Source organism: Erythrolamprus reginae, chromosome 5 (genome assembly GCF_031021105.1).
Source record: "Erythrolamprus reginae isolate rEryReg1 chromosome 5, rEryReg1.hap1, whole genome shotgun sequence".
NCBI lineage: Eukaryota > Metazoa > Chordata > Lepidosauria > Squamata > Dipsadidae > Erythrolamprus > Erythrolamprus reginae.
This window is the reverse complement of record NC_091954.1, coordinates 72,727,314-72,748,780: the sequence shown is the minus strand read 5'-3', so window position 1 is coordinate 72,748,780 and position 21,467 is coordinate 72,727,314. Positions and strand designations below refer to the sequence as shown.

Genomic DNA, 21,467 nt, shown 5'->3' with positions numbered 1-21,467 from the left:
CAACCCATGCAAAATGCATTGACCATGATCAAGGTCTTTCAGTCCAGAAAATGACACCGTTGAGGCACAACATGGATCTATGCAAAGGTCCCCGTGAATAGGAACTATGATTTCAGGAAAAACTCACAAATTGTTCACTAGCGCAATATGAGGAAGTGTGAACCTTTCCAGAGTCGATGATAAATCACCAATGACCAAAAGCATAGAGTCACTCCATCTTGCCAGGTTTGGGCTGCGGGATCTTCCCCATCTAGGTATTCACAGCCTCCAGAGTCCAGACATTTAGTCAGTACAGTACCTGCCAAGCCAAGTCTAGAGATGTATATCCAGTGATGGACTCCTACGGGTACAGTCAGGTACGCAGAACTGGTAGAAAAATTTTGGTCAGATATGCAGAACCGGTAGAAAAAAATAATATATATTTTTTTTAAAGAAATTTCCCTTCTGGGCTCTCGATATGTTTTTCTTATCACAGTAAATGAGGTTGAATGTGTGCAATTTTAGAAGAGTTGTGCATGCAGGTGTACATACACATACAGTTTATATAGTAGATAATGTATATTTTTGTGTGCCTGTGTGTAATATGTATGTACACCTATGGCATATATGCATAGAATTAAATAGTATATTTTGGATGTTCAGCAATAGTAAATAGAAGGGGAAATTGTATCACTTTGAGGCAAGGAGAAGCCGGGCACCCAAACCCTAATCCAAACCGTTGATGTGTGATATCAAATTGGCCAGTCACATGACCTTTAAGCCACCCCCTGGTCACATGATTGCCAAGCCACTCCCACCTGGTCACATGGCCAGCAAGCCACAACCACAAAATAAGCCATGCCGACACTATGATAGTAAAAAAATTTGCAGCTTTCACTGTGTATAACTGTATCATGGGCATACTTTGCCATCTCCATTTTGGTAAAAAAAGAATCACTATTTTCTCATGACCTTAACTCTCCCAATAGAAATCAATGGCTTTTCTGCAGTATTGGAGACTAAAATCTTATCAAAGCAAAATCAGGTGCTTTGCTAATCTAATTTCATAATTTTCTTGATCACGAGTAAAGGAAAAAATTAGAGGATCAAATGGATGTAGATGGATGGAAGCACGAAAGTAAACATTGGTACATGCTGTTTTCTCTCTTTTTAAAGCTTCACAACAAATGTGCCTCACATGTGAAACCTGAATGTGATGGTGGGCATCTAAAAGACCACATCTTGCTGCCTTCTCAGATCTGCCCAGTTGTTCTGGTAAATCAGTCTTGGCACACATCAATTTTTTTTAATGAGTGGTATTTTCTTGTTGGTTCTTTGTCACTGAAGACAACTGGATAATATAGTCTCATGATGCAAATTTTATCCAAGCTGATTTGGTTAATTTGATTAACCATTTCAAAACTGGTATTCCCCTGTAATACCCTGTGTATTGGACTATAGTTCCCCACAATCAGTGATGGGCTGCTGCCCCCACAGGTTGGGGGGGGGCACAGTGGGGATAGTACAGTCAGGCGGTAGGGAAAGCAAGTAGGATGCTTGGCTGCATAGCTAGAGGTATAACAAGCAGGAAGAGGGAGATTATGATCCCGCTATATAGAATGCTGGTGAGACCCCATTTGGAATACTGTGTTCAGTTCTGGAGACCTCACCTACAAAAAGATATTGACAAAATTGAACGGGTCCAAAGACGGGCTACAAGAATGGTGGAAGGTCTTAAGCATAAAACGTATCAGGAAAGACTTAATGAACTCAATCTGTATAGTCTGGAGGACAGAAGGAAAAGGGGGGACATGATCGAAACATTTAAATATATTAAAGGGTTAAATAAGGTCCAGGAGGGAAGTGTTTTTAATAGGAAAGTGAACACAAGAACAAGGGGACACAATCTGAAGTAAGTTGGGGGAAAGATCAAAAGCAACATGAGAAAATATTATTTTACTGAAAGAGTAGTAGATCCTTGGAACAAACTTCCAGCAGACGTGGTAGATAAATCCGCAGTAACTGAATTTAAACATGCCTGGGATAAACATATATCCATCCTAAGATAAAATACAGAAAATAGTATAAGGGCAGACTAGATGGACCATGAGGTCTTTTTCTGCCGTCAGACTTCTATGTTTCTATGTAAGTTTATGCACTATTTATTGAATACTTAATAGTTTTTTAATTGTCCTTCTCTTGTACCTTAGTATGATCCTTAATTACTTTTAAGATAGGAAATAATTAAATAGTATGTTTTTACCCATAAATACTTTAATCCTTTTCATCATTATCTAGAACGGAACTTTCATAGCAATTAAAGAAAATTGAGCTACTTGCCTAATCTGTTATCATATTGAACCTTGTGGGTTCAGTACAAAACCTTAAAAAGTTACTGTGCTCCTCAACAAATAATGCTGTCTGTCATTTGTCCTTTTTTGTGGCTACTCAAATAATGTGACTTAATCAACTGAAAAAAGAGTCCAAACATCTATTTGAAAATGTATCTTGGTCGATAAACCACTCCCACCAGTCCAATGACCTTTAAGCTACCCCCAGTCACATGATTGTCAAGCCACACCCACATAATAAACCACACCCACAGAGGGATAGTAAAATTTTTTGCAGCCCTTCATTGCCCACAACCTAGTGCATCATAGTCTCAAGCTGAAAAAAGTGCACTAAGGTCCTCGTAATAGCTACATTATGAAGACCTAATATATATATGCATGTTACAAATATAAATAGCAGTGTGAATTTTAAATGGAATCTATGTTAAAACTTTTATCTGTTTTCACCTATTCCAAAATGTAATTATTATTCAGTCATGCATTATATAATGGGGCAGGAATTCCTAGATTTTTGACCTAGAACAGTGATAGCGAACCTATGACACGGGTGCCAAAGGTGGTACATGGAGCCATATCTGCTGGCAAGCGAGCTGTTGCCCTAGCTCAGCTCCAACATGCATGTGTGTGCTGGTCAGCTGATTTTTGGCTCGCACAGAGGCTCTGGGAGGGCATTTTTGACTTCCAGAGAGCCTCCAGGGTAGAGGGCATTTTTACCCTCCTTCAGCTCCAGGGAAACCTTTGGAGCCTGGGAAGGGCAAAACACGAGCCAACTAGGTCCACCAGAAGTTGGGAAACAGGCAGTTTTCAGCCTCCAGAGGACCTCCAGGGGTCAGGGGAAGCTGTTTTCGCCCTCCCCAAGCATTGAATTATGGGTGCGGGCACTTGTGTATGTGCAATAGCAGGCGCACATGCTCTTTCGGCACCCGAGGGAAAAAAGGTTTGCCATCACTGACCTAGAGTCTTCTGTCTACTACAGTGTTTCCCAACCTTGGCAACTTGAAGATATTTGGACTTCAACTCCCAGAATTCCCCAGCCAGGGAATTCTGGGAGTTGAAGTCCAGATATCTTCAAGTTGCCAAGGTTGTGAAACACTGGTCTACTATATCTGACTATGATTAATGAATAAAATTCTTAAATGGATTACATAAAAACGATTACATGTCAACAACATATATCAAACATTAAACATAAAAAAAATGGAGTAACTATTGAATGTATCAAACCATGCAGAATATATTAAATAATATTTTTCATAGAGTCCCTCTTTATGTAGAGAAACTTTAAATATATAAACTAATATGGAACATTTGTGCCTGTTATATAAGAGAGGACTGTTTCCTCTGAAGCCGAGGGTGTAGAATAAAGCTAACCATGGCCACAACTTTGTTGGGTATACATTAGTGAAAGAAAGTCACATGAATGTTAAGAAAAGAAAAAACAAAGCTCTATAGAAACTCTCTTGATTTGGAAACATTGGACAAAAGGACAGTAAAAGAGACCATGATGTATAGAATGATTCTACAGAGAAAGTGGATAATAAGATTAGATAATTCAATGGAGGTCTTTCCATAGTTACTAGTCATGAGGGCTTTATGCCTCAATTAAATCTTGTTTGTGGAAATTTTATGGCTACTGCTATGTCGAAGCTGCTTTTGGGGTGATATTTTCAGAACTTAATTATAATTTGACACAAAATTGCTAGGTTATCCAAGCTCATTTGGAATTTATAAAATGCATGTCCTTTACCAAATGATAAATTTTGATCTGTTTGATAGCATTTTAGTACCCACGTGTTATACAATATCCTTAGTCTTTTGTTGTCTTATTATATTTTTTTATATTTAGAATTCCATCATTTCCTTTGTTTATGTTATTAGTACTTCTCTGCTATCTATTTTTAAATATCCATATGCATCTTTGACTCTTCAAAAGGATAGGCAATCCCACTCACGAAGATCAGAGAGTGAATCACCATCCAGCACCACCCCCGAGGATACAAACATGATCTTCAAATACAATACTACCACAGTGGATGAACATGGATTGCAGGTGGGTAGCTGATAGCATCCTTTCTCTCTTGTACATGTATAGCTGTATGTATCCGTGGAGAAGGACTTTCATCATTGTGAGCAACTTTGGAGAAAAATATACCAGAACACAGTGTCAATATATTAGTCCTTTAGCCTGCTTATAAACTACTCTGAGACTATATAGTCCCAAAGCATTTCATGGCCAGGAAAAAAAAATAACAAGCCATTGTTCCCTTCTCCATTTCCATATAAAAAGTGAAACAGACTGGAAGTTGTATATTCCTTTGCTTTGGCATTGGAACAGATTTTGGCATATTTTTGCATTCCTGAAGGCAATTTGATAATTTACATCCATGTTTCTCAACCTTAGCATTCTTAAGATGAGTATGCAGCGTTCCCCATAAGCTGCACCCGTGAGCAGGCGTGCACCCCCAAATACCCCTGCGCGCACCCTTTTCCACGGGCGCGTGCTCCCCATCCCCCTGCCAGCCCGCGGGGGGGGCGGGGAGGCGCCAGCAGTAAAAGGAAAGGGAGCCACGGCCGCCCCTGCCTCCCCACCATGCCTCCGGCCCCCTCGCGCCCCTGCCCCCCGCCCGCACGATCCGCCCCCTCTCCTCCTCCTTCGCCTTTTCCCACAGCGGTGGCTGCAGCTTCTCCTCCTCCTCCACTTCTGCGCTCCTAGCCAGGGGGCTGCGCGAGGGTTTTCTCCGCGCACTTCGGGAATGCCCGCACCGCCCCTCTCGCAGCCCCTTCACTGGAAGCGCTTTCCTCCCGAGCTTTCAGCAAGGGGGCTGCAGTAGAGGCAGGGCAGGCGTTCCCGGAGAACTCGGAGAAAGCGCTCTCGCAGCCCCCTTGCTGAAAGAGAGAGAGGGAGAAGGAGAGAGAAATCTCTTGATGACTCTTGATTTAAAGCATATGGTAAAAAAACACCCAAATAATAACAAAGAAACCCCCCCCCAGCCGTGTGTGTGTGTGTGTGTGTGTGAACTCTTGAACTATTTCCAATAGCTCACCTGTTGTTGGAAATGGTTCAAGAGTTCACACACACACACACACAAGGGGGGAGGAGACAGGGATGGAAAAAGAGGAGAAGATAGTAATAATAGTAATAGATTTTGGTTTTGTTTTATTATTAATTTCTTTTAATAAAAAAGAAGGGAATTTTTTTCTTATTTATTTATTTATTTTTCTTTGCCACCCAGTCCCAAAGGGACTGCCGCTCAGACACTATACTTTTCCGCCCACACCGAAAAAAAATTAGAGGGAACATTGATGAGTAGACTTCAGTTCTTAGAATTCTCCATCATTGGGAAATTCTAGGATTTGAAGTCTGCATATCTTAATGTTGCTCAGTTTGAGAAACACTGGTTAAGGGACAGAAGGAAAACTCCATGCCTTATTGCGTTTTTCCCCCCTAACATCTTGCTTCCATCTTCCATTTGAGGTACAAGCCTCATTCTGCCTAATGGAAGACCTTGGCCCATTCCAGGAATTATGGCTGTGCTAAACTGTGCATGATGCAGAACACCCATCCCCATAGAATTTCCTCTAATTTATAAATCAGATATTGGTTTATGAAAAATTAAAAATGTATATGTCACTGATATATTTTAAAGCATATTGTGTATTGTTATGAAATGGAGTTTGTGGAGAAAAAATAAAAATAAAAAATAATAACTTTAAAAAAGAATTCAATAATTTGATATGTATCATAAAAGTGCAGAAGGTCACAAGCCTCCTAAATAAATATATCTATTTGTTAGTCGGTGCCCAATATACAATTTGACGCCCGGTACATAGCAAGATAATATACAGGAAAGGTGTAAAGATTAGCACAGTTTGGAGGATTCTAATGTTTCTCCATAGCACTAAATCCTATTTATCCAATATCTTTCTAGTTAGTTGTTTTGCTTCACCTGTAACTCTGCCACATCACTTATTTCTCCTCCTTTTTGTAAAATGTTTGTATGTTGTGCAAGGAGTCTGCTTGTTTGATATCCGCTTTGGTTTTCAGATCACGCCTAAGCCAGGAAACCACCCGTTGCTGGTATTTGTGAACCCCAAGAGTGGAGGAAGGCAAGGAGAAAGGTATATTTCCCCCTTCTTTTGGAAAAAAGAAAAGGATTCATGATGCAATAAATACACCAATACATTGTTATAGACAAATAAATTTTATAGCAGATTTTTGTGTATATTCAAACTGTAATGTTCCTTATAAAATGTAGTTGTGATTCCAGATATTTTTACCATTAGTATTACAAGTGTAAGAGCGCTTACAATGAGTTCTGGTGGCTCACTGGTCAGAATGCAGTATTGTAGGCAAACTCTGCCCACAGCCTGGAATTGGATCCTGACAGGGCTCAAGGTTGACTGAGCCTTCCATCCTTCCATCCTTCAGAGGTTGGTAAAATGAGGATGCAGATTGTTGGGAGTAATATGCTGTAATAAAATCGCCCAGACAGTACTGTAAAGCACTATGGGGTGGTATTTATTTATTTATTATTATTTATTTTATTATTTGGATTTGTATGCCGCCCCTCTCCGAAGACTCGGGGCGGCTCACAACAAGTGAAAAACAATCCAATACAATCCAATTAATTAAAATATTATGAGTTTAAGAAAATCCCCTATACTAACATACACACATACAGGCATACCATATATAACTTCAACGTGCCCAGGGGAGATGTTTAGTTTCCCCATGCCTGACGGCAAAGGTGGGTTTTGAGGAGTTTACGGAAGGCAGGAAGAGTAGGGGCAGTCCTGATCTCCGGGGGGAGTTGGTTCCAGAGGGCCGGTGCCGCCACAGAGAAGGCTCTCCCCCTGGGGCCCGCCAACCGGCATTGTTTAGTTGACGGGACCCGGAGGAGGCCCACTCTGTGGGACCGAATCGGTCGCTGGGATTCGTGCGGCAGAAGGCGGTCTCGGAGATATCCTGGTCCAGTGCCATGAAGGGCTTTAAAGGTCATAACCAACACTTTGAATTGTGACCGGAAACTGATCGGCAGCCAATGCAGACTGCGGAGTGATGGTGAAACATGGGCATACCTGGGTAAGCCCATGACTGCTCTCGCAGCTGCATTCTGCACGATCTGAAGTTTCCGAACACTTTTCAAAGGTAGCCCCATGTAGAGAGCATTACAGTAGTCGAACCTCGAGGTGATGAGGGCATGAGTGACTGTGAGTAATGAGTCCCGGTCCAGATAGGGCCGCAACTGGTGCACCAGGCGAACCTGGGCAAACGCCCCCCTCGCCACAGCTGAAAGATGGTTCTCTAATGTGAGCTGTGGATCGAGGAGGACGCCCAAGTTGTGGACCCTCTCTGAGGGGGGTCAATGATTCCCCCCCCAGGGTAATGGACGGACAGATGGGATTGTCCTTGGGAGGCAAAACCCACAGCCACTCCGTCTTATCCGGGTTGAGCTTGAGTCTGTTGACACCCATCCAGGCCCCAACAGCCTCCAGGCACCGGCACATCACTTCCACCGCTTCGTTGACTGGGCATAAAAGTCTAAATGCTATTGCTAAGTGCTATAGCTTCTGTGAATATCCTGAAGCAGGAAACTGCTATAGCTTAGCATCAGAGTATCAATTTTGAACACAGACTCCACAGTAAATAACTTGCATTTTCAGATAATAGTAAGACAAACTCCAAAATAGAACTCTGGAGAGCTGCTGTCAGTCAATGTAAAATTATGGTAAAAATGATTTTTGTCTAGATGGTTGGCCGGGCTGGCAAACTTTATTGGAAGACATATAAATCCAATAAATCAAGTTGTAGTTCAACACCACCTAGAATTATTAAATTTTAGAACTGGAAGGAGCCATTAAGTGCAATTCCCTGTTCAGATGAAGTATTCAAAATAGGTGGCTGCCAAGGGTGGTTAGAGTGCAGCACTGCAGGCTACTTCAGCTAACTGCTAGCTGTGGTTCAGCAGTTCAAATCTCACCATCGGCTCAAGGTTGACTCAGTCTTCCATCCTTCCAAAGTGGGTAAAATGAGGACTCAGATTATTGGGTGCAATATGCTGACTCTGTAAACCAGGGGTCCCCAACCACCGGGCCGCGGACCAGTACCGGGCCGCGGGGCATGTTGCACCGGTCCGTGGAGTCAGCAGCTGCCGGCCCTCATGCCGCCACCCCCTCCCTCCAGCGCTTCGCCTCCCGCCGGGCAAGAGGCCTCGGGAGGCAGGTTCTGCCGTCCACAGGACGATGGATGGGACAGAGGGGCGGGAAGGACCGAGAGGCTCAAGCCTCTTTTGGCTTCTGCTGCGGGGCGCTTTTGCGTTTTTGGCTGGGGGGAGGCAGGAGGGCCAGCCTGACCCCCTCTCTCCAGCGCTTAGCTCCCGCTGGGCAAGAGGGCTTGGGAGGCAGGTTCTGCCGGCCACAGGACGATGGCGGGAAAGAGGGGCGGGGAGGACCAGCACCCCCATGCTTAATCCCGCCCCCAACCACGCCCCTTTCCGCCCCCACTGGGCCATAGAAAAATTGTCTTGCTGAAACTGGTCCCTGGTGGAAAAAACGTTGGGGACCACTGCTGTAAACCACTTAGAGAGGGCTGTAAAAGCACTATGAAGCAGCAAATAAGTCTAAATGCTATTGCAATTACCTGAACAAATCTATCAAAGGGGAGCATTCTATCTTCCGTGCTAATTGATTCTATTGACAATCTGTCCTTCCTGTTACAAAGCTTTTCTTAGCACTCAAGTGGAATCTACTTTCTCATGCCATAATTAAAGGCTATGTTTTCCTGTTGTACACATTGGCCAAAAACAAATTTTCACTTTTTTCTATACATCTGAAAGCATTATCAAGCTTTTCCCTTAGCCTCTTCTAGGACATCATAACCTCCTTTCCTAACCTCAATTGATCCTGTACATAGCCTTTTTTGATACCATGTCTATAAATCACATCTATTCTTCCTTGGTGACTATCCCCCCCTTTTTATGTGGTTCTTTTATTTACAGATTTTCCCAAAAGATTGCTTTTTGATTCTTTCTTTGTCCAAGCAGGTGGGCTTCTTTTGCTGTGTTCCACTTTTTTTCCTTTTAATTTTCTTTGTGGTGGGGGGGAGGGAATCCTGTTCTTAGTGACTCCTATTTTAGGAATTCCCACCTAATCTTTGAATAATTTTCACTTTCATATTTCTTGCCATGGAAATCCTACTTTTCCTTGATTGAATTTATTAACTTTAGTCTCCATTAAAATCAGTTACATTACATAGACCATTACATAATCATTTTCTCCCATGTTCTTGCTTACTTTCACTTCCTCAACTTAATTATCGTATGATAGTTACTCTCACAATAAGTGTAGCTGATGCTCTGGTGTTCTTTTCAACTATTAGAAGAAAAAAGTGGTCTGCAAAACAATGCAAAAATAATGATTTGCTTTGATACTCCTTTTTACAGCTGTTTACAACTGTTGACTTATTTTTCTTATTTTTAGGGTACATAGGAAATTCCATTACCTACTCAATCCCAGACAAGTTCACAACCTGGATCATGGAGGGCCTAATCCTGGGTATTGAAGTTCAAAACGTGGCCTATTTCACGTATTTGCTTGTTTGTTTGTCATAATTAAAAATCTTTGGTCCACCTTCTTACTATTACTTGCTTCTTTTGTATTGTCTTTGATCTATTCTTTTTATCACTTCACTTATTTTCCCCTTTGCTTCTTTCCTCTGTTCTTTTTCCCTTATATCCTCCTCCTTCCCTACACAAAAGCTTGTTAATATGCCTTAGATTGAGAAATTCAGCTGACTGGAGGTCCTTTAAATATGTATATGTTGGGTTGGGTTATATTTGCTACATTTGTTTTATTGAGTTAACTGGATCTCTATCAATTCATGAAAGAATACATGTGAATGCTTCATTGCAATACAAAGTATTCTGTCGGGCTCTCTGGTAGACTCCTCCCAAAAATTAACAGGTACAAATTTTATACACACACACGTTTGAAAATTCAAAACAATGTTCTTTATAATGAAAATTCACTTAAACTAAGCCCTCTTTTGGTATAGCAAGGAGCACTCGTCTCCAAACAAACTGGTAATTTGTACAAGTCCCTTATCAGTTCTGTGATACTTAGCTTGCAGCTGTGAGGCAATTCACAGTCCTTCTTCTTTCACAAAGTGAAACACACTTTGCTCTGGTTTAGTTTCAAAGCGGGGAAAATCAGCACACAAAAATTCAAAGTCAGTAAAGCAGGCACAAAACACAACGATCAGATAATCCTCCACAATGGCCAAACCCACAGGCTGCTGTTTATAGCAGCCTCACTAATTACCACAGCCCCACCCAACCACAGGTGGCCTCATTTTCTTTGATAATAATCTCTCAGTTGTTGTTGCCTATGCATCGCTCTCAGCATTCGTGGCTGTATCTGAATCCAAGGAGGAGCTAGATAATTGATCTCCTTCTGAGCTATCTGCCACACTCTCCTCCTCCCTGTCACTCATGTCTTCTTGGTCAGAGGAGCCTTCATCAGCAGATTCCACCGGAGGGGAGGGGCAAAACAGGCCTGCAGCATGTGGATGTCTCCCCCACATCCACAGTCCTTGGGGCAGGAGCTGGGCCAGAGCTAACCACAACAACAAAGGATCAATGCAGCAGATGTTATTTGCAGCTAAGATTATTTAGTGTGTTGTGTTAATGGAATTATATCTAAAAATTTACATAGATGCTTTAAAAAGGTTTTTTTGAGCAGGAATAGATAGAAAACACATGTAGTGTAGATTGGACTCTAAATTGCATGATTGCTTTCACCAGTTCAGTTGAGAAAAAAAATATCTTATTTTTTAATCATGAAGAACAGCACAACTAACATGCTTTTTTGTATGTTCACTTCTGTGTAGTGTAGAATTTGAAAAGCAACCATCTAAGTCAGACCTTACTCAGTCATATACCCTCCAGATATTTCAGAATTATAAATTCCAGAATGCACTTGGAAGGTTGGGGAGAATGTGACATTTTTTCTTATTGTACAATTAGCATCTGTTTCTAAACTACTTCCTTTTTTTTTTTGCCTTCTATTTTTTCTTAGATTAAATTTTTTCCGTGATACCCCAGACTTTCGTATTTTGGCTTGTGGAGGGGATGGGACAGTTGGATGGATCCTGGACTGCATAGGTAAATTAGGATCTGTCAACAGTTGATAAATGAAATCATCATTAGAAGCATGGGTCAGGTCATGGCTAAGAGAAGGGAAAGAGAGGCTGAGGTTCTTCTTTCTCATGAATATGCATATTTCTGTCCAGTATAACAAAAGAAACTGAATTAGAGCAGTGTTTCCCAACCTTGGCAACTTGAAGATATTTGGACTTCAACTCCCAGAATTCCCCAGCCAGCGAATGCGAGTTGAAGTCCAAGTATCTTCAAGTTGCCAAGGTTGGGAAACACTGAATTAGAGAACTCTGAAAAGAAAGGCAGATGCTTAGTTTCATGCACAGTTTGCATGAAGTTTATGTACAGCTTATTATTACCACAGTTGCACAGTTTATGATTACCATCCACTTCTTCATAGTTGTTAGAACTTTCTGATAAGGAGCTACAGCTGTACAGATTAAAATCAACAAGCACAGTTTAGATGAAAAGAGTAAGCCTAGGTTTTAACATTCATGCTATTAGGAGCAGAGAAGGGGGCTATTTACACACCTCGTAATCAACTACATTGGGGAACAATTTATAACACAATTTCTGTTGAGTTTGATTTTTGAGCTTTTTTTACAGTTTATTAGGCATGCTGGTTTCAAAACTGTAGTTAGTTTTCTTCTATCACATCAAGTTTTTTCCTCTACACCTTATATATATAATATAGTTAATTAGGACAGTTTTTTCCCCAACCTTGGCAACTTGAAGTTATTTGGACTTTAACTCCCAGAATTACCCAGCCAGCGAATGCTGGCTGGGGAATTCTGGGAGTTGAAGTCCAGATATCTTCAAGTTGCCAAGGTTGGGAAACACTGAATTAGGCAACATGAGCATCAAATTGCATTTTTTACATAGCCATCTTGCTTACTTCCCGGAATATTTTGGTGCAATCAATGATGAGCAGGGTGAACGATTCCACCAAGATTTGAAGGTCATGGAGGCACGGTATCAAGGTAGATGGGTTGGATGGATAGATAGATAGATAGATGGATGGATGGATGGATGGATGGATGGATGGATGGATGGATGGATAGATTAGAGAGATAGATAGATAGATAGATAGATAGATAGATGGATGGATGGATGGATGGATGGATGGATGGATGGATGGATGGATGGATGGATAGATAGAGACAGAGAGAGACAGAGAGAGACAGAGAAAGAGAGACACAGAGAGAGACACAAAGAGAGAGAGAGATAGCTGGCAATTGTTTAAAAAAAAAGGTCATTGTACCCGAAGGCCTCTCTGTGGGCCTCTGATGGTTGCCTATTTCTTTGCAGATAAAATGAACTTAGCAAAGCACCCTCCTGTGGCTATCCTACCACTGGGAACAGGGAATGATCTTGCCCGTTGCCTCCGATGGGGAGGAGGTAAGTCTCCCAAGCCAGGCCAATGTTTTGGTTCATTCACCACGATTTCATGTCATGACTTGCCAATGATTCCTCTTACTCGCAGTCTCGTGTGCTGCTGAAACCTGTCAGCTGTTTTTAATGCCACTAGCCATTTTCTAAGCTTTGCTGCTATTTTGAATATGGGGAAGTTTCATGGAAAGGTAAAAGAAAGGTAGCTTCACTTCCCCATTCAGAAGATAAATGGAGAAAATTAAACACATTCCCACAACTGAACACTAAGGAGCCAATCAGTTTTTCTTCTTAGATAAATATGTAAACAGAGGGGAGGGAGGAAGCATTCTTTTGTTTTGTTTTTCGTGCTTCTCCTTTGATCTTGGCTAATTGCATAGGAAGACAAAAGTTCCAGTTTTGGCAGCTACAGGAGAGGAACTAATGTATCTGCACAAGAAAACTACACCAGCAAAGCTGTTTGTAGTATAAATCTATTGCATTTTGGGGATTGGGGTATGGGCTTCATGAACTTTACAACCTGTATATGTGTCAGGGGACCTGTAGTTTAGAGAACATCTATTTCCTGGGTGAGTAGGAACGGAGATCAACTTATTTAAGAGAAATTTGTTCCTTTTTCTTAATTTTCTTCTCTTTTCTAATTGCAATGTACATTTCTGATCTTGTTTTATACATAAAGATTTAAATTCTTAATGAATCAGTAGTACTGATTCTGGAAAAGAAATCTAAGCTTTGCATACATTTTCCTATCAGGTCACGGTACTTAACGAAGAGGGGGGCCACTTACACCTTTCTTGTAAAACAGTGGTAGAATGAGTTTTTAAAGTGACTGGTGCTGTGGTGTGATGGAACAAGAGCTGATTATTAAATTTTCCAGAATTTTATGAGCTGCTTGAATACAGATATGAGCTACGATGCTTAGGATGCAGAGTAGTGGCAGCTATACAGCTGGGAATGTTAATATGGGCTATCACAACTAACATACTTAGTTGGCTCTCCTCTGTGAGCCAAAAGTATGGAGAATACCTTAGTAGAAATGAGTGTATGCCGAAGCCATCATGCCCCGTGTGCATGCATACCATATTAAAGTACTATTGGAGGCTCTTCACAATCTCTCTTGTTCTCCATGATGTGGATGCCTTCCTATTTAAAGTTCATATCCCATGCAGATATCCCATAATCTCCACCATGCAGCCAGCAGCTATAGCCAACCAATAAATCTATTTACCCACAAAATACTGCATCATAGTTGCAATTTGAACTATCCTGCAATTTAAAAATATTAATTAAAATTAGCCGCCCCGAGTTTGCGGAGAGGGGCGGCATACAAATCTAATAAATTATTATTATTGTTGTTGTTGTTGTTGCTGCTGCTGCTGCTGCTGTTCTTGTTGTTGTTGTTATTATTATTATTATTATTATTATTATTATTATTATTATTATGGCTGGGGTTTTAAATGCCGCCCCTCTCTGCCCCGAGTTTGTAGAGAGGGGTGGCATACAAATCTAATAAATAATAATAATAATAATAATAATTATAATAATAATAAGTATTATTATTATTATTATTATTATTATTATTATTATTATTATTATTATTATTATTATTGCTGGGGTTTTAAATGGTCCTTATATGGAATGCAAGTTGTTTGCTGGCCAAGCGATTGATGCTGATGTTTTTGCCACCAGCAATTAATTGAGAGTTGTGGATGGAGTACAAGGCCTCCAATTTCAGCCCCAAATCCAATTATATTGTTGGGGAGGCTTATGCTACATCAGATTAATTTCTGCTTTGAATTGTAGATCATCTGCCTTTCTTTTCTGGCTGTATATTCTGTACAGCCCGTCAATGCCTGTCCTTCTCTTACTCTATTGCCCCATTAATGCTTGGCAAATTCCACCATAACATTCTGTTCCTCATCACCTGTCAATTTTTATTTTTCTGTTCCAAGGTTATGAAGGAGGCAACCTCATAAAAATACTTAAAGATATTGAGCACAGTACTGAAGTAATGCTGGACCGATGGCAAATTGATGTCATTCCCAATGACAAAGAGGAGAACGGAGATCCTGTCCCATACAGCATCATCAACAACTATTTCTCCATAGGAGTAGTAAGCAATCTGTGTTATCCTATTCACGTGGCTTTTGAAATATTTAGGATTACAATGATATAGAAACATAGAAACGTAGAAGACTGACGGCAGAAAAAGACCTCAAGATCCATCTAGTCTGCCCTTATACTATTTCCTGTATTTTATCTTACAATGGATATATGTTTATCCCAGGCATGTTTAAATTCAGTTACTGTGGATTTACCAACCAGGTCTGCTGGAAGTTTGTTCCAAGGATCTACTACTCTTTCAGTGAAATAATATTTTCTCATGTTGCTTTTGATCTTTCCCCCAACTAACTTCAGATTGTGTCCCCTTGTTCTTGTGTTCACTTTCCTATTAAAAACACTTCCCTCCTGAACCTTATTTAATCCTTTGACATATTTAAATGTTTCAATCATGTCCCCCCTTTTCCTGCTGTCCTCCAGACTATACAGATTGAGTTCATTAAGTCTTTCCTGATACGTTTTATGCTTAAGACCTTCCACCATTCTTGTAGCCCGTCTTTGGACCCGTTCAATTTTGTCAATATATTTTTGTAGGTGAGGTCTCCAGAACTGAACACAGTATTCCAAATGTGGTCTCACCAGCGCTCTATATAAGGGGATAAGATAATGGTAAAAGATAATATCATCTTTTACCATACCGATAAATTTTAAGTCTCAACTATTGCATTGTTTTTTCCTTCCTACTATTCCCAATGCATTGGAGTATCAAGGTCATTAATAAGAAAATCATTAATTATGGAAGGACTGCAGTAGAGAATTGATTGGGGAAGCAAAGGGAGGTAGAATAGAAGGATCATTTCCATAGCGTATGCATTTCAGAAGTTTGTGGCATGGCATTCTGCCTTTTTGCTTATGCCTATTTTTCAACAAAATCATTACAGAATAATAAAACAAATAATAACACCACACAGAGTACACCAGTTTCAGAAACATGCCATATGACACAAGAGGAGAGTTTACCCAAACCTCTGGATAAACAGTTTGGCCTTTAATTAAATTCCATAACTGGGGCACTTGAGACCAAAGGTGGGATAAATGCATATTCTTCAAAAGAGCTTCTTTATTTGATGTTAGTGTTTGGATAGATACATTTGAGAAAGATAACCAATAAGATACCAGCAAGGACCCGAGCCACGTAGCCAGAGGAGGGTTCCTCCAAGTTTACATCCCTTCTATAGAACCAGTAGCAAACCGCTGGTGACATCATGGAACCGGTTCTGTCAGTGCCGGTCCATGGATGCTGCCATATTTTCTTTCAATAGATAGGTAGATAGGTAGTGAGAGAGAGTTATTTGTTTGTTTGTTTCTTTTATTAGAGTTGAAAGGGACCCTGCAGGTCATCAAGTCAAACCCCCTGCTGAAGCAGGAAATCCTACACCTCCCCACCCAGTCCAAACTCCTCTTGAAAATGTCTAGAGTTGGGGCATACACAACCTCGGCTGGTTGATTGATCACTCTGATAGTCAGGAAGTTATTCCTTATTCCCAGGTTGAATCTCTCCTTGATCAGCTTCCATCCGTTGTTTCTCGTCTGGCCCTGTGGTGTCCTGAAAAATAGTGTGACCCCCTCCTCTCTGTGGCAACCTCTCAAGTACCTGTATACTACTATCATGTTCCCCCTGGCCGTTCTTTTCACTAGACTATTCCAGTAATCTCTTTTCACATTCTAGTCCACTTATCATTTTGGTTGCTGTACCCATTCCAGAATTTCAATGTCTCTTTTGAAGTGCGGTGACCAGAACTGAATGCAACACTCCAGATGTGGTCTGACCAGGGCATTATAGAGTGGTATTAATACCTCCCTAGTCTTGGAGTGTATCCCCCTGTTGATGCAGCTTAAGATTGTGTTGACTTTTTTAGCTGCTGCTGCACATTGCTGGCTCATATTTAGTTGTTTGTCCACCAAGACTCCAAGATTTCACAGTCCCTACTGCTAAGTGAGATTCTTCCCAGTCTGTATGCGTGTCTAGGGTTTTTTTTAATCTAGGTGAAGGACTTTTCTTTACTTTTATGTGTGTTGGCCAGCTGATCTTCTGGTTTCTGGCACATGTGCAGGTGTGAAGACCACATGCACCCACTGGAAACCAGAAGAGCAACTGCTTGGCACATGTATGCACATTTGGTGGCTGTTCTTCTGGTTTCCAGTTCTTCTGTGTGCGTGAAGACCCGCTGGCTGGCACACCAGAACCTGGAAGAGCAACAGGCGATGGCTCACATGCCAGGAGAGATGGTTCTGCATGCCGCTTTTGGCACATGTGCCATAGGTTCACCATCATGGCCCTATACCAGTGAGGGGCTACCAAAATTTTACTACCACACTGTGGGCGTGGCCTCTGCAGGACACCCTGCATTTTCTTTTAACATCTTTCAGTGCAAATTGGTTGCACTGGGGTGGAGCGCCATTTTCGCTACCCCACTGCGTTCCTCCCCATCCAGGCAGTAGCCCACCCCTGCCCTATATACCATTTCAGACAAATAGTTGTTCAATCTCTTCTTAAAAACTTCCAGTGTTAGAGCATTCACAGCTTCTGGAGGCAAGCTGTTGCACTGATGGTTTTCCCTGTCACAAGTTTTCTCCTTAGTTCTAAGTTGCTTCTTTCCTTGATTAGTTTCCACCCGTTGCTTTTTTTGTTGTACCTTCAGGTGCTTTGGAGAATAGCTTGACTCCCCCTTCTTTGTGGCAACCCCTGAGATATTGCAACACTTTATTCATGTCATCCTTAGGCCTTCTTTTCATTAAATTAGCCATGCTCAATTTCAGCAACCATTATTTTTATATTTTGATGATGATCTGGAGGAGAAGCAGTGATAGTACTGCCACGAGAAAAAAACTTGATTTGGCTCAAAAAACATTATGGAGGCAGCAATAGGATAAAACTCATTTTTGTGTCCTATAGGCATTTCTTGGCCTTTTTCACTCAAACATAGTTAATGTTTGGTTAAACATGGTTACCATGCAAGTCCAGGAAAACCCACAGCCATTAGCACGTTTTCCACATTTGTTTTGCTGATTTATCGCTTTCGCTGAAGTTGCCAGTTTTAAACATCGTTGCCGAGCAATTGGTTTCAGTTCTCCTGATCCACCGGACCTAGTAGTTTCACAATTTCACTCCTGCCAGCTTCTCTATTGACTTTGCTGGTTGGAAGCTGGCCAGGAGGGGTTGCAAACGGTGATCACGTGACCACAGGACATTGCAACCACCATAAAGTTGTAATGGCCACAATGTTGAGATGTATTTATTTAGTGCTGCTCAAAAAGCATCTTTGACCACTATCAAACTCTTTATATAGCAGCAATCAGAAAGAATAAATGCAGTTTTTTTAGAATGAAAATACTCCTTTCCATGCTAATAGGGCAGAATGTGGTGCATGTAGTTAATCATGTGCTATTTTCTGCCCTATTAGCCAGAGCACATCTGTCCACATCTGAATATGCTTTCCTGCTATACTAGTAGCTTTACATAACTGCATGTATAGCCTTTTAGAAGTAACCTGTTATATAATTGTATTTTAACTATCTTGCCATTTTGTCCTATCAAACATTCTGGGGGCCTTCATGGTTGATATGCATTTTCACGGATGGAAATTGTTCAAATAATGATTAGTTTATCCATGTTGTAGGGTTGCTAGGAAGCCCCTCACAACAGCTGACGAGTTTAATGTTCTGGTATGGTAGAAGAAACAGCTGATGGAAAGAGGGGGGGGAAACACTGAAGCATTTGTTTAGAAATTTTCTTCTGTTATAGTAAGGCTCCATTTATAAATGATTGATGATTGCCATAAATGTGTTACAGACATAAGCAATGCACCTCACAAATGGCTGTAACTGATGTGCTGACCTTTTAAAATCAATAGCACATGATTAATATTACATTAAATTATATTTCATGCTCTGCAGATAGTTAAGAAAATTGACTTTGTTGCCCCAGATATTCTGCATCTATAGATCCATGGTATAAGTCATTATAATCACTGACTTACTGGATGTTGAAGAACAAGAAAAGTACATAAACAGGCTGTGTTCTTCTGGAATACCCAGCTCTTAACAAGATGCTTTTAAGCGTTACTACTGATGATAACAAGCTGTTCTCGAGCCTAGGCTGCCACATGCTGCTTCCCATCTTCTCTCCCTTTATTTTTGGACTCTGAGAAATGTGGGCCGGTAACTATATCACTAACAGGAAGTTTTGGATTACAAATAGATCAGGCTCTGGACTTGCAAAGTCCCTTCCTACTGACACTTCAGTACTCCATCATGAAGTGAGGGATGTGGACTTTGCTAATCCCTGGATGAGGAGGGCGCATTCCTCAGGAAACCCGAACCTCAATGCTGGAAGAAAGCTCCTAACATCACTGTTTGTGGTTTGAAAACAGTTTAAACATTATGCTTCCTTAAACAGAGTGAGGATAAGAACACAATTGTCAGCAAAGCAAAGAATGGTCAAAGGTATCCAATACAAGACTAGTTTGTTAATGATCGTTAAGTTGTTGGGTTTGCAGGTTTTTTGAAAGCTGGATATTTTGCCTTCTGTTTTCTAGGAGTGCAAAACAGATAACCATGAGTAATATATGTTAGCCTTCCCCATTTAGGCCAAAGGGCGTGACATTGGAAGAAGAAGTCTTTAGACTAGGAAAAAACAGTACCTACGTGTTCAAAAGCATTCAAATTTGTTGCTATTTTATACTGCCCGTTGTAAAATGATAGAAAACACAAGAATTCATGCATTCGACTCGGGATGCATTCCATACAAAGATTTTGCACATGGTGCTGAATCTCTGTGATCCTTCAACTGACAGTGATTGACAGATGAGTCAACTTACTTATAACTACGCTTTGGCAGGAAGTACAGTGTTCCCTCGATTTTCGCGGGTTCAAACTTCGCGAAAAGTCTATACCACGGTTTTTCCAAAATAATTAAAAAATACTTCGTGGTTTTTTCCCCTATACCACGGTTTTTCCTGCCCGATGACGTCATATGTCATCGCCAAACCTTCGTCTGTCTTTAATAAATATTTTTTTAATAAACTTTAATAAATAAACATGGTGAGTAATAATTTAAATGGTTGCTAAGGGAATGGGAAATGGCAATTTAGGGGTTTAAAGTGTTAAGGGAAGGCTTGTGATACTGTTCATAGTTAAAAATAGTGTATTTACTTCCGCATCTCTACTTCGCGGAAATTCGACTTTCGCGGACGGTCTTGGAACGCATCCCCTGCGAAAATTGAGGGAACACTGTATTCTTAATTCTAGTTTTTGCTTTACTGGAACTCTAGGGAGAAACGTATGGCAGCCTATTTTTTGCATGGAAGAAACACTTACCCCATCTTCCAGCCGAATGCATTCTCTCTCTCCCTTTCCCACAGCCACCACAGTATCTTACCAAGGATCACTTTGAAAAGTAGTAAAAAATAATAATAATTCTTTGGCAGATTGCATTCCCTTCCCAGAGATAGGACTTTTAAATTTTTTTAGAAATTACAGACAAATGACATAATGAGCCGAGGTGGCACAGTGGGTAGATTGCAGTACTGCAGGCCACTAAAAAGCTGACTGTAGATCTGCAGGTCAGCGGTTCAAATCTCATCACCGGCTCAAGGTTGGCTCAGCCTTCCATCCTTCCGAGGTGGGTAAAATGAGGAGCCAGATTGTGGGGAAAATATGTTGATTCTGTTAAAAAGTGCTATTGCTAACATGTTGTAAGCCGTCCTGAGTCTAAGGAGAAGGGCGGCATTAAAAAAAATTGAATGAATGAATGAATGAATGAATAAATAAATAAATAAATAAATAAATAAATAAATAAATAAATAAATGCAATTGCCGCTGAGATCCAGTCACCAGAAGCATTGGCTTTTTCTTCAGCACTCTTTTATCTTATGTGCATTTTTGTTGGTCCCCAAAACTATTTGATTAACATATAAGTTATTTCAGTAACTAAATGAAAATGAAAATGGGGGTAAGAAATGTAAAGTGCAAACTATAGTAATGTGAAAGTGCTGGAAAACAGACATTATTATGGTATGGTAACTTTAAGAAGCTTGTGGAGAAATGTAACGTCAACACTAGTTATAATAATTGTAGGGAGGCACAATATAAGGAGTACAGTTCGAATCTGTAACTTCCAATGTTCAGAATTCTTGAAAACTGGCTGTACTTTATGAAAGGCTTCATTTGCTTCCATTTCTTCTTTTTATAGGATGCATCCATTGCACATAGGTTCCATTTGATGAGGGAAAAGCATCCTGAAAAATTCAATAGCAGGTAAATATCAGCCTTTCCCCCTTGCAATTTTTTTTCCTTTTATACTAGTTATAAGGGTTCTATGGTCAGGCCCAATTACTTGCCTTCCCTAGTCTGTGCACTCGCTATCTAAATGTGTGAGTTTTGATTCAATTGGCTTGGACCACATGTCTGGAAAGGGGGGGAAGCTGGTTTAGTTTTTTGGTTTTTGCTCAAACGTAGTCCAATTCCAGAC

At 40.7% G+C, this 21,467-nt stretch overlaps 1 protein-coding gene across 3 annotated transcripts in view; it reads left to right on the top strand.

The window, feature by feature from the left end:
- DGKG (diacylglycerol kinase gamma) overlaps positions 1-21,467 on the top strand; it is a 165,049-nt gene that overhangs the window by 98,880 nt on the left and 44,702 nt on the right. For all 3 annotated transcript variants that reach the window (XM_070753132.1, XM_070753133.1, XM_070753131.1), the window contains 8 exons: positions 1,156-1,254; positions 4,264-4,380; positions 6,376-6,449; positions 9,810-9,884; positions 11,406-11,491; positions 12,794-12,883; positions 14,827-14,987; positions 21,189-21,253. In XM_070753132.1, the coding sequence (XP_070609233.1) occupies positions 1,156-1,254; positions 4,264-4,380; positions 6,376-6,449; positions 9,810-9,884; positions 11,406-11,491; positions 12,794-12,883; positions 14,827-14,987; positions 21,189-21,253 (767 nt within the window). The remainder of the gene's footprint in view (positions 1-1,155; positions 1,255-4,263; positions 4,381-6,375; positions 6,450-9,809; positions 9,885-11,405; positions 11,492-12,793; positions 12,884-14,826; positions 14,988-21,188; positions 21,254-21,467) is intronic.